The sequence below is a fragment of the Python bivittatus genome, unplaced genomic scaffold, assembly GCF_059951505.1.
Source record: "Python bivittatus isolate LINGU-HERP-01145 unplaced genomic scaffold, Pbiv_v1 ctg000350_np1212, whole genome shotgun sequence".
NCBI classification, from domain to species: Eukaryota; Metazoa; Chordata; class Lepidosauria; order Squamata; family Pythonidae; genus Python; species Python bivittatus.
In genome coordinates this window covers 5590416-5604457 of record NW_028277074.1, presented here as the reverse complement: position 1 = coordinate 5604457, position 14042 = coordinate 5590416, and the positions used below count along the sequence as shown (strand labels likewise).

The window sequence follows — 14042 nt, the reverse complement described above, 5'->3', positions numbered from 1 at the left end:
AGGTATTAATGGAGAGTGAATGGGACCTTCATTTGGGACCTGGAGGCCAACTAGCAACCATTGTAGCTCTTGCAAATACTGGTGCTATTTTAGTGCTGGCAACTACATTTTGTATCAATCATAGCTTCTGACTCCTTGGTTGCCCTATGAAGAATGAGCTGTAGTAATCCAACCATGAGATGATAGGCGCATGAATAACTATTGCCAGAGCCTCTGGTCCAGGAAGGGCTACAACTGAGACACCAGCAGAAGCTGGGCAAAGGCTGTCCTGGCCATGGCCTCCACCTGCTATTCCAGCAGGAGTTTAAAGTCCAAGGGGACCCCTCAAGTTGTAAACCTGTTCTTTCAGGGGAAGTGCATCCTGACCAGAGCTAATGATGGAGCAATTCTGGAATTAGAGGGCTTCTGAACTAACAAAACCTCCATCTTGCTGGGATTCATGCTAAGCCTATTGTGCAGTCCCTCACAGCCTCCAAGCACAAGGACGAGACTTCCACTGCATCTCCTGTTTGACCTGGGGCAGAGATGTACAGCTGAGTATTATCTACATACTGTGCCGGGACTCCCAGGGCCTCCTCCACCTCCCTGTGGCACCCCCCCCGGCTCCTTACCTGGGATTCCTTCCACTTCCCACTTAACGACCCGCACATCTATGATAACAACCAGGACAGCCTGGATTGCCATCACTAAGTGATGCAGTCATGTGATGTCACGCTTTACAACCATATCACTTAGTGCCTACAGTCCTAGTCCCAATTGCAGTCGTAACCTGAGGACTACCTGTATGTTCAGCCTTGAGGAACTTTAAGTAATTTGAAAAACATGTTTATTCCTGTTTGCAAACCCAATTATTGCATGCTTGGAAGAATCAGTTTGGTGAAAAATTTTCAAGCATGATAATATATTTTAAACCCAACATTAGAATCTTTTGCGTTTTTTGTCATTTTGCCGTATTGGTATCTCACACCTATGCTCGCTCACTTCTGTGATCTGTTTCCATGTTGTATTTCTCCTGTATCAGGGTTGTGTGACTTCTGATGGCTGAAGAGATTCCCCAGGTTTTGTGTGACATGTTGAGGGCCGTACTGTAAAAGTAGGCAGGGCTGTTGACCAATTTGAGAAGCAGCTTAAGGAGTTCTATGGGACAAAATGGGTACAAAGCATCTGCAAGGGTTAAACCACCAATTGTTCCTCTTAAAATGCCTCAAAAATGCAAAAAGAGAGTCTAGATTTTTAGCTTCACTCATCTGGAGGAATCTAGGGACCACAAATGAGATGCTGGTGAGCTGCATGCAGCCCCTAATTTGGTCCTGTGTAATTTGGGATAATGAGCATGAAACTGAGCAAACTCAGGGAGGCAGTGAAGGACAGGAAGGCCTGGTGCGATATGGTTCATGGGGTCACAAAGAGTCGGACACGACTTAACAACTGAACAAAAACAATTTGGGATAAATACAGGTGTTATTTTTCTATATTTTGAAGAACCAGCACCACTTCAGCTTAATCTCAGCAGTAGTGAATTTTTGGCCTTTCCCTTTCCTCTTGTCCTTTCTTTTTCCTTTTCCCCTCATTCCTTTTAACTTCATGGGTCGTCTTATGCAGGCAGCCCTTTTTTAGTTTGTAATGTAAGTGGCAATGTTAGATCGTTTTATTCTTACAATATTTACTCTCATTTTAAGCTTATTAGTTTTTGTCTTAATATTTCTAAGATGGTGCTTTTTTATTTTCCCTAATGCTATACAGTACATGTGTTCTGATCATTACATTTTCATTTCAGCATTCCTTTTATATTTCCCCAAACTCTTATGAATTCATTGTGCTGTATTTAATTTCTAAAATGCTGTGTAATACTTGAGACCCCAGTATTTGATGAAACTCTTCTTCTGCATACAGTATATCTGTCCTTCATGTGCTGAGAACTTCCCCAAATGCCTGTCATTCTGAAGATGAAGAATGAATCATTTCAATAGTGACTACACTAGTGAAGTGACTGCATTTCAATAGTGATTGCACTATATGCAGTGACTGCATTTCAAGTGCCATGCAGTTTCTCTGGATGATCAGAGAAATTGCATGGCACTTGTTCTGCTTTTTGTTTGGTTTCAGACTAAGACTTCTTTTTTCTCAATATAGTCCCTTTGGCAATTTAGCTTCTGTATTTACTAATTGTCTTAGATCCTGCTTTGTATTTTATCATGTTGAACTTTATACATTTGTATTCTTAATCTCGTTGGATTTTTAAGTTTTATGGTGGAAAATTTTAATTGCATTATTCTGTTCTAATAGATAAGTTATTAATAAGTATCTTTAAAACAGAAAGAATAGTAAATATGTAATTTATTTATTTATTAAATCAGTTTATATAGCTGCCCAACTCACCACAGGCAATTCTGGGTGGCATACAACAAAGCTAAAAACAGTAAAATACATTAATATATATATATATATATATATATATATATATATATACACATACATACATACATACATACACACACACACACACACACACACACACACACATACATATATATATATAAAACAAAATAAAACAGAGAATAAAAAGAAGTTCAAAATAAGTGAGCCACCTCACTAATTCCCCCATCCCCTGGGGTCCCCAGGCCTTCTGACATAACCAAGTCTTAAGGGACCTCTGGAAGCTCAACAATGACGAGGCCAGTCTCACCTTGCGGGGAGAAGATTCCATAGCGCAGGCGCCACAGCAGAAAAGGCCTGCCACCTGGGGCCTGCCAAATATATTTCCCTAGGTGATGGAACCCCTAACATGCCCTCTCTGCTGGATCTGGTAGGACAGGCAGATGAAATATTAATATTAAGAATATTAACATTCTTAATATTAAGTAATATTAATATTAAGTAATATTAAGAAGATGGTTAATACTGGGACCTAAGGTAAAAATACAGGCATTTTAAGGTCTTGATCTTTGAATTGCTACTGGGATTTTAAGGAATCAGCAACAAAAATTGAGAAAAATCTAGAGATTTTTCAGAATTGACTTTTAAGAAGAATTTTAATTGGTTGTAACTTTGCTTCTCTAGGCACACAGACAAATGGGCTAGACTTTCAGAAACAGACTGTGCCTGTTCCAGGGGCAATCTCTACAGCCCAGGCATTCCTTGGACATCTTCATCAGGTAAGCATTTTTTTTTTTTCTTTTATACTGAATCTTGAAAAAAGTCACATAGGGACTTTTTCTGTTCATGAAGGGAGCAGATTAGTACAGTACAAGGCTGATGTCTTAATAACTTGTATAAAATGTGCCAGATTCTGGAAATACATAGCAGCCAGTGTATGGAAGAAAATAGAAAACTTCAGTGGAAACACACACACAAAAACCCCAGTTGCTTCTAATACAAAAAGGGTGTATCATGATCATGTAGTATGTCCTTTTATACAGTGCCTTACATTGCCATTGGAAGAAATCCATGTATGCATGCATTTCCACACACACTTGCACAGTATAGAAGTTTACCCTTAGCAGGTAATATGATTGCATATATTAAATAATTACATATATTATGAAAATCCATAAGGCTGTTGAAATATGAGTGCTGTCAAAAAGGCAACAACAAAGCAATGAAATAATTTCAAATTATTTCTAAACCTAAATTCTGCTAATAGTTGTTACGTAAAATTGGATTCTTCAACAGTGGAATAGAGTCTGCAAATTATGATAATTGTTGCCAGTGCTTGAACTACTGCTCAACTCTAATTTCTAGGCATAAGCTACTATCATTAACTGCTGGTGACTTTGGGATGCATTTGATTAATTTGTCCAAAGTGGCTCTCTTTGGTCCAAAGTTTGTAGTAGTGTCATCTTAATAATGAGAACCAGTTTGGTGTAGTGGTTAAGGCATCAGGCTAGAAACTGGGAGACCATGAATTCTAGTCCTATCTTAGGCACAAAGCCAGCTGGATGACCCTGGTCCAGTCACTCTCACAGCCCTAGGAAGGAGGCAGTGGCAAACCACTTCTGAAAATCTTGCCAAGAAAACTACAGGGATTAATCCAGGCAGTCGCCAGGAGTCAGCACTGACTTGAAGGCACACGTATACAGCTTGATAATAATCTCATTATGTAAGTTTGAAGTATTTCATGCCTTACTGCGTTGGATTCCATTTGGTTGGATTTATGTACATAGATGGAAAACTTGGCTAATTCAGACATTTGATTTCAAAACCTCTGGTTCTCAGGCACTAGAAGCCTAAGTGCTAAACAAATAATTAGAGGTAGGTTAAAGAAATACTAGCAGAAGAGTTTCCAGTGGTCATCATGAATGAGACAAAGGATTCTAACAATGCATATTAAAGTTTTTATTTTAATTATTTAATCATATTTTTATATTATGTTTTATTTTACTTTTATAAATCAAGTGGTTTTTGACAAAACGTGTGGAGATAAATATGTAGAAATAGAGGGAGAGGTAATACAGTGATTGTATATGCATTAAAAATATTGTTTTTAAAAAGTGGCAGTTGATAGTAAAAATAGTTTTTCATTACAAGTTCTTTATCAAACAGAAAAAAAAATCTGAATTGGGAGTCTGCCACGTAGAGAGTGAACTCTCCATTACTGAAATTAGTCAGATTAAGATAGTTCCTTGACTGTTTCTATTGTCATATTCAAAGTAGGATGACAGATTTTTAAAACCCATGTTTAAGTGAGATGATTATTCATTCTAAAAGTCAGGAAATTAGCGCAGTAGAACTAAGGAGAGAAGAGTTTCACTCTAGAGTTTCATTCTAATGTATTAAATATTTAAAACTGTCACAAATAATTTCACAATAAGTTGGCATTTCATAGACTTGTAAATTCTTTGATCATGTGGAACCATTTGGCTATCTTAGACCATTTAAAAAATCAATATTAGTGTACTGTTAGTGTACTGCCAAAATCATACTTGTATGTTGCAGTAAGAAAAAGGGGATGAATTGAGAATTCCAATCGTTTCTCCAATTCCTGATCCTATATTCTGTCAAATAGGCTTTTAATGTTGGCATGATGGGAGGCTAATTTGTCAGACCCATCACTTCTCAATTCCCAAAAGCAAACCATGACTTCAGATTCTGAGAAGTGGATAATAATTTTTTTCACTCTCTTCCAAATTAGAAAGTGAATTTTGATTTGGGAAGGACAGCAAAAGTTTCCCTTCTGAATTTGTTAAACAGATTTTATTCATTTGTTTGGGAAGTATTGAATATTTGGGAAATATCACCACAACCTTGGAGTTGCTTAGAACAGATTGTCCCTTATTCCCTCATTTACTATTCTAAGTGGAAAGCAGCCTGGTTGTCATCAAAAGAACGTTTTTTCCCAATGTTGTCTGTTAAGAATGAATGGCTGTCAGTTACTTTTCCCCCATAAAAGTAAAGAAAGGCATGGTCTTAGGGATACCAGTGGGCTTCAGTATATCTCCTACCCCTGCTAAAACTTGTTTCAGAAGATCAATTTGTCTCAGGCTTGTATTTGTTTGTCTGACAGGTGTTAGAATTATCTGAGAACTTAGGTAGTAATTCTGGTCCTGTGGAATATATGCTACATGTGGGTTGTTTTCTTCCCAACTGTCTTACTGCAGTATATTGTACATGAAAATGCTTAGGAAATCAGTTAGTAGAAAATACAACACCAGACCTAGTTTGTTTCACAATAAAGTGTTAGTTGTTATTTTTAAAACAGTTTGAGGCCAATATACTTAAAATACTGCCTCTACTGCACGGTTCTTTAGTGTGCTTCCTAATAAGGTTAGAGTCTCCTTCAAATTGAGCTTCACTCCTGGTGATTTTATGGACATAACCATACTGTTTCCTTACAAAACATAGAAATAATTTGCCTTAACTTCCAAGCCCAGTCCAGGTACTGCAACCTACATAGGCATACAGCTGATACTACTGTGAAAATTGGTTAGCTTAACGAAGATTAGTTATGCTTCTTAAAGAGCTTTAGAAGATCTTGATGAGATGTGCAGGAAAAATATTTTAGTAAATGAAATCAATGTATAAGATTTGCTGGTTTTGTCTTGGGGCCTATAATGTTCAGTAAAAGTGTGATAGAATATTGGGTATTTGTGGCTGATGAAACAAGGCAGCAATACACAAACTGATCAGTGGTGATACTGAGGGTGAATGCATGTAGGTGATCAAGCAACCTGCATGAAAATATACATAATACTACACATTCATCCATTTTAACCAATACACATATTCTAACTATCCTGTTGTCTACACTGACTATTGAACACCTTCCAGCCATCCATTGTCCACTGTCCCTAAGTTTTGTGTGCTATTTCTTTTTTCTTTTTAATCATTTCAGATCATCTAGAATGTGTATACATTTGGCACTAGGCATTAATATGAAAGAGTAAATTCAAAAGTGTCTTCTGCCATTAACTATAAAGTTTGCAGTGATAACAGCTTGTGTATTGTTTTTCGGTTCACCTGATTTGCAGGATGAGTTGGAAAAACTTCTTAACATTCTTGCAAATGTATGTGTTCTGTGTTTCAAACTGATATCCAGTTCATACTTTTACAATAATAAAAAATAAATGCTGTAAAATGTTATGCAAAGCTGCCTTGGAGTTTACTTCTAGTGTGGGGAGGAATGCTGCATATCCTGTGAAAGTTGGTTTCTTTGCAATATAGGCTGAATTTATTTAAAAGCAAAACTCAGGCTGTACGGATATTTTTACTATGCAGAATTATCTAATTTTTTTTTTTTTAATTGGAGCATGTTGATCTTAGTTTTGGTTAAAATGGGTGTAAATACCTTTGCAAATTATATGTAAGAGAAGTGTATTCATAAGTTGAGCCTACAGGAAGAACTAAAACAGCAAAAAAGTGCAAACTTTTTACCTTAGCCAAATCTCTAAGACAGCTGCATGCAGTGCTGGTTTGCAAAACTCTCTAATGAATACTGTTCCTATCTCAGAGTACTACTGAGCAGACAGATTAAACTGGATGTTGGCACTGTAGATAGAAGCTTTTTTACAGGCTAATTACTTGCTTGGTGACAGATGGCATACTTATATTTTTGTGGAATCCAACCCAGAAATATAGGAAACATTTGAAGAGAATATTTGCTTGTATACTAACTCCACCTAGGTTAGGTCTCCTATCTAGATATATCATAGGCTACCTGGATAATATAGTTGAATTCTCAGAGCTATGCTGTAGTTCATGTATATATCAATCCAGTGTATAATACATCTATTTTGGATTTTTTTTTATAAAAGATGCTATAATCTTACATTTTAAGGTGTCCCTTCCTGATATTGAACAATAATGTGCTCTTACGCAGTTCCTGATTTGTTGCTTGATCTTGGGATGTGCATTGCTTACAGTATTTAGTTTTTACCCCAATTCAGTTATTCACTCCCTCAAATCAGAGAGTGATTCAAAGCTGCTTAATTCAGCTTTTGTTGATTCTGAATCTTAATTTTAAAAAAACCTAAAGTATAATGCCTCATACTAACCATAATTGGAAATCAATGATTGGCTATAACTTTCTTTGTCAAAACTAGGTGAATATTTAAATATAATAGCCCTTTATAACCAGGTGAAACTTAACACATTTCAAAGAAATAAATGTTTTTTTGAGGGGGTGATAATCACAATTAATATTTTTTTGTCAAGGAAACAGATGATATATTATTTGTTAGCAGAATAGGATGAAATTTATAAACATATTTTCCCCTTTTGAGGGGAACAAGTCTTTGGGAAAATTCATCTCTTTTATTATTTGGAAGTTTGTGTTTTCCTATGAAATTGTTACACAGCACAGAGGAAACCCTACTTTTGTTAAATTTCTGTAGGCAGGATCACTGGTTTATTTGGGAAGAGAGTTTTAAAACATTTCATTAGAGTGGTTTGTAGTGTATATGCAGAATAGCATGTATCAGTTTCTAGGTAAACAAAAACCAGGACATTTTTAGAAACATAAAGGGTAAAGGTTTTTTGTTTGTTTTTTTTCTTCTCAAATAGCACTAAAGCGCATAAGTGTACATGCTTTAGTGTATAAGTGTCAGAGGTGAATGTGGAACACTGAGTTTGCAGAGACAGTCTACTGAAGTTTACAAAGAGTAGCTAATGTCATCATGCCATTAGATCCCTCCCAAACTTTAAAAAAAAAAAAAACATTTCCTACAGTTGAGAGAGAGAACTTGCAAAGAAAAGTGAATACTGGGAAAGTCCAGCGATTGCTAAATTGTATTCATTTCTCTCTGTGTTTATAGTCTGGTATTTTCCTTATATTGAATAGTTCTCATATCACATCTGTAAAGTATTCATCACTACCCACAAACCTGGGTTCACATAACGTACTAAAATCTGAAGAAATTAAGGTTTAGTAAGATGCATATTGTCTATGGTTCTATATACAAATCTCTAATGAACCTTTAATGAGATTCTAATTTGGACTGCTTCAGAAATGCTGATTTGATTTAGACAGTCCTGAATCTTTCCAGATCAACTCAATTTTGCAATGGGATTCAGCCTTCTATCAGATTTGACTCCTGATGATTTCATATACATGTAGTTTTCTTGGCAATATTGCCATTGTATTCTTCTAGAATATTTTTTATTAAAGCATCTAACTATAGCCTTGGGGGTTTCCTGGTGGTCTCATTGAAAAGCCAATCAGATCTGGCCCTGTTAAGCATTATAAGTTCAGCCATTGTCAGCTAGGTGCTGTCACACCTAGTCAGGTATATTTAATATACACCACTAGTAATATCCATTAACTACAGAATCCATGAGTTGTAGAGGAATTTTGAATGTTATATGCTAATTATAAGATATGGTGCTGTGCTTCTGGTTTTAATATTTTATTTGTTGGAATAGAAATTTACATTCAAATATTATGGTAGAGATTTACTATTTATGACTGAACTAGTCTTTCAGTAAAATGTCAGTCTAGTAAATGCATTTTCAAAAAAAAAAATCGACAAAGTTTTACAGAACTTTGAACCATGTCACAAGTTATTTTTTTACATAAAGATTAATTTATATCATAAACAGTATGGCAAAAGGGTACATCAAAACCTGTTACTCCAGTATTAAGATATTGTCACTTTCAGCAAGCATTGAGAAAGCAGCTGTAGGAAGTAAAAGAAAAATTAATGTGTGAAAGTAACCAAAAGTTACAAATTAAATACAAGTTTTAAGTTCATTATTCCATTTTTATATTAGAGTAGGGAATCTGTAAGGCATCAATGTGTTCACATAATTCCTGTCAATGTTCAGGTTACCTGGGTATGCTGATCCAATATTATCTTGAGAGCCCCAGTTTGCCAGCCCCTGCTCTAGATAAACCATAATTGTATTGTTTCTATTACAATCACAGGAAATTTGAAATATTGTATAAAATAAGGAAAATTGTGGGGGGAAAATTATGTCCTTGAAATTGTTCTTAAGAAACTGGATAAGCTGAAGCCACCACCTTAACTGAAATATTTTTATGAATAACAAAAAGCTCTAAGTATTGTCGAAGGCTTTCACGGCCGGCATACGATGGCTGGTGTGGGTCTTCCGGGCTGTGTGGCCGTGTTCTTGAAGTTTTGTTTCCTAACGTTTCGCCAGCACCTGTGACCGGCATCTTCAGAGTGCAGGAGCACAGACAGGAGCAGTTCTCTCTGTGCCCAGGGTGATGTGACCCTTCTGTGGGTATTTATAGAGATCTGAGGGGGGAAAGGGGGATTGGGTGTGTGGGGGGGTTGAGTTACTGAGTGGCTGCTTGTTTGGTGTCAGCATCTGTGTGTATCTTCCTGGGGATTAGGCAGGGTTTTTTCTTCTATTGAATTGTTAACGAGGGGCAGCCACTCAGTAACTCAACCCCCCACACACACCCAATCCCCCCTTCCCCCCCCCAGATCTCTATAAATACCCACAGAAGGGTCACATCACCCTGGGCATAGAGAGAACTGCTCCTGTCTGTGCTCCTGCACTCTGAAGATGCTGGTCACAGGTGCTGGCGAAACGTTAGGAAACAAAACTTCAAGAACACGGCCACACAGCCTGGAAGACCCACACCAGCCAAAAAGCTCTAACTTTGATCATAACTTAGACTATTCTAAGACCTTCTAAAGCAAGGTAATCTGGCTAAAATATAGCACCAAATTTATGATTTGTGAGCCACTGTCAAATCAGGATCAAAACCCAATTAAAAAAAATAACAGATTTTGATTTGACATTGAAGCTGAAATAACAAAACATAATTTCGTACATTGCTCCATACTTCAAGACCACTACAAAGTCTTGGGAGGTGATAGAGGGAAATCTTATACAACAGGTGGAGAAACTGGGTGGCATGCATTTGCACCTCCAGAACTGCCCTAGCTGAAGCGGACTGGAATTTTTGAACTTTTTTTTTTTCGGAGAGAGTTGAGGGGTTTAAAGGCAAAATAAATTGTTAGAGCCTTCTAGTTTAAAGACACACTCAACATATGAAACTCCCAAACTCCCCTCAATTAGCTTGAAAGCCACCCAAAATGAAAAAAAAAAAGGCAAATATGTCAGCTGTTCCCACTGTAGTGATAGCACAGCATCACTAGCCAATTGCAGTCCTCAAGAAGGGCATAAAGAGAAAGCACTGTTCCCAGATTCAAAGGAGTGTCGACCCCTACAATATGCCACAGCTTGCCTTACTCTTTCTAATATGAATAATGGGTTTGAGACTATATAAATCATATAGTTTGTGCAAATTTTGAAGTGGCGTGAGGTCTGAATCAATCCTTTATTTTATATTGTCTTTAAAGACTAACATTGCTTTTTATGTGTTTTTAAAGCTAGGAAAACTTTGCAACTATTTTACTTCTGTTTAGTTCTATTCATAACAACAAATTATTTTTATAGGTTCAGCTCCCTGGATCAAGTTTACAGGCTGCTGCCCAGTCCTTAAATGTACAGGTAAGAATTACTATAAATTTCACATCTGTATCAAACCATTTAGTTGCAATATGAATAGTGTGGCACAGTAATTATTAACTTAGGTGTTCGATATATTAATGCTGTTGAATTATTAAAAAAGAACTCCTTTTATATTATGGAAGCAGATATCATCATCATCATCATTATTTTATCCTGCCTTTTCTAAATACAACTCTGGAAAGTTATGCAAAGTTGGAGAAAATACATTTCTTTTCATTAGTTGAATCTAAAACTTGTTTATTTCTGTCAAAGATATATCTGACTGATTAAGCTTTGTGTGCTATATGATGCCATGTAGCATTGTGATCCACCAATTCTTTCTGTTCATTAAGACATTCAAACAATATATTAAAAAAGAGAAGGAATATAGCAGGTAGTATTTTGAAGTGGCTTCATTGTAAGAATACTAAAGACCGAAAACTATTCTTGAAGCCCTCTGGAACATACATCTAGTTACATACGATGCTTCTGAAAGGAGTAGGAATAGTGACCTTCTTCTGTAAAGGAGAGGCTGAACATTGCCTTGGTTGCCATGGTAAACTTTCAATCCCAGAGAGAGATGTTGGCAAACAGGCTATATCTCCAGTGCAGAATGTTTACAGTCCTGTGCTGTAATTATCTCTCAATGACTGGCAGAATTAATCAGAGCCTCTATGTTAATTAGCCTGCTCTGCAGTCCCCAAACAGGTGGTGGAAAATATGCAAATCTATGCAGAATTTTAATGTTCTCCATAAGCAGTTTTAATTAGCATAAAACCCTCTTCTTGGGTCCCCCCCCCCTTTCCTTGTGCTTTCTTACATGTATTTCCTACCTTGTGGCTATACTAATTTGTCTTTCTATAAAATAGTTTGAATATGTGAACTGTGCTTGCCTTTATAAATACCAGAACTTTACTGGTTAGAGATAATGTGTGTATGGTGAGTGTTGGTTTTCTTTCCCTTGGTACTTTTTGGTATACAAACATTATTAAACTAATATCTTGTTTAAATTGAATGCAATGTTGATAAGATGGATACATGGAAATTGCCCTGCTCTGATCCAAACCTTCAATGTAGTAGTAATGGCAGGCTGTCCCAGTAATTCACCGGGTTGGGCAATGTCACATACTTGGTAAAGGTATGCATCTAAGAATATCAGTAACGTTGCATTGACTGGGGAAGTTTGGAAACTTTAGCAGCACTAATTAATGAATTGGTTTAAACCAATATATAAGTGATAGGGAAATAATAAATTGGAGGCTCTATGTATTCATTTCTATTCAACCAAGAAAATAACCTGAAATTACTGCTCTTTTCTTTTGTTCCAAATGTTTTGTTTTTACTGGTGCAAAAGTAAATACAATCCCATCTATTACCTATATTTACTTATGTTAATGAATAAGCTTTTTAAAGTGTTTTTTAAAAAGAAATTGATTCACAATCAATGAAAAGGAAAGACACTACAATAGAATATGATTTTGTCCACATTAATAACTGCTGTGTTCTACAAAGTTTGTATTTTTCTTTCTCTAGTCTAAATCTAATGAAGAATCTGGGGACACTCAGCAGCCAAGCCAGCCTTCACAGCAGCCTTCAGTTCAGGCAGCCATACCGCAAACGCAGCTCATGCTGGCTGGAGGGCAGATTACTGGGGTAAGATCAGCTGTAGTAAATGAGACTGAGCAACCTTCTCAAGTTGTTGTATTAGTCAATCAACCAATTAAAGAAAAATGAAGTAATCCCAGTGAATCTAATTTTATCAATATTATGCATACCTGTAAATCTCTTGACAAGGTCATAAAACTGAGATCACTTTGGTTTTCCTGATGGTTAATCTGTGTGCAGAGAGAAAGTACAAAAGTCTCTTTGCTGTCACTTCTAAATATTTCAATTTCATATGGTATTCTGGATTGTAATATAGTGTAGTCCTTTGATTTCTAAGCCCAATATATTGTATTAATGTTTAAGTTTCATACTTTTAGTTTTATATGCGGTGGCAGTGGTGGTCTGTTCTTGCTTGCTTCACAAAGACAATATTTAAATATACTATAAATACATTTGAAATCTCCTAAGTAATAGCAGCTCTATTGCAAAATAATCATGACTATAGAAATAGATAATTGTAATAAAGCCTCTCAGTATAAACTGTCTGTTTATTTTTTACATATTGTTTTGTACTGTTTTGAAAATCAACTATAAATTTTAGAAGATAAGTGCACCTGTGATGAAATCAGTAGCATCATAGAAATAGCATTGTAACTTATTACGTAAGAGTCAAATAAGAAATGTATTGGTGTCTCTGAAGTCATATTCATGAACATGAAATCAGGTATTTTAATCTTCATCCTAAAGTGTAACTATTGATTAAATGTTTTGGTTTGTTGAAATTCTCTTTTTTGTATAGAAAAATGAGTCTTTAGATCAACATTTTAAAAGTTAGTATGAGATGAAAAGCTTTTAATATAGGCAGTCATTGCTTATTTCAATTGAGCAAATGGATGCCAGAACAACAGTAAAGTAGCATTATATAAATTATTAATTTCCATATTTAGTGAACTTTACTGTAATCTGAGTATAATTCTTTAAGGCTTTTACTTTGAATATGTGTGAATGTTTGCATGCACCTATTAAGCATCCTTCAGGCTTATTCAAACGCTGTCTATATCACATTGCTAAAATGTTCTTGGCTATATAGGGAGTAGATCCAGGTCTTTGAATCCAGCAGCTCTCTCATTACAGAAACTGGGAAGAATATTAATGTATCAGAGGGAGTTCAATGCCACCTGTTTCATAGAGATAATGCATGTTTGGAAACTGGCAGAGATGTCAACTTACCAGCTCAATGTTATCAAAACAAAAAGGCAGACAGAAGGGGGTGCCTTGGAAGGGAACAAATGGTGCACATGTTCCTCATCTATATCTTAAGGCATAATGGGGATGATGGAACATGGCAGGGATTCATACTAATGTGAAGCAGCTGGAGTATTATCAGTTTGTTTGGTAACCACAGCCAGTATTGCTATTTTTCATTCATCTGGCTAATCACTTGTGCTTCTGATGGATGTAAATTTCCTTTCAAAGCCTGTCAGAGATGGCTTGTTCTTTTTGCTTGCTGTTTCCTG

The 14042-nt window shown here is 36.1% G+C and overlaps 1 protein-coding gene across 7 annotated transcripts in view; it reads left to right on the top strand.

Annotated features, from left to right (window-relative positions):
- Positions 1–14042, top strand: part of POU2F1 (POU class 2 homeobox 1) — a 130189-nt gene that overhangs the window by 66446 nt on the left and 49701 nt on the right. For all 7 annotated transcript variants that reach the window (XR_015796758.1, XM_088144535.1, XM_088144534.1 and 4 more), the window contains exons 3-5: positions 3061–3155; positions 10867–10920; positions 12454–12573. Coding sequence is in view for 6 of the 7 variants with exons in the window: in XM_088144535.1 (XP_088000661.1) it covers positions 3061–3155; positions 10867–10920; positions 12454–12573 (269 nt within the window). In the remaining variant the exon portion in view is untranslated. The remainder of the gene's footprint in view (positions 1–3060; positions 3156–10866; positions 10921–12453; positions 12574–14042) is intronic.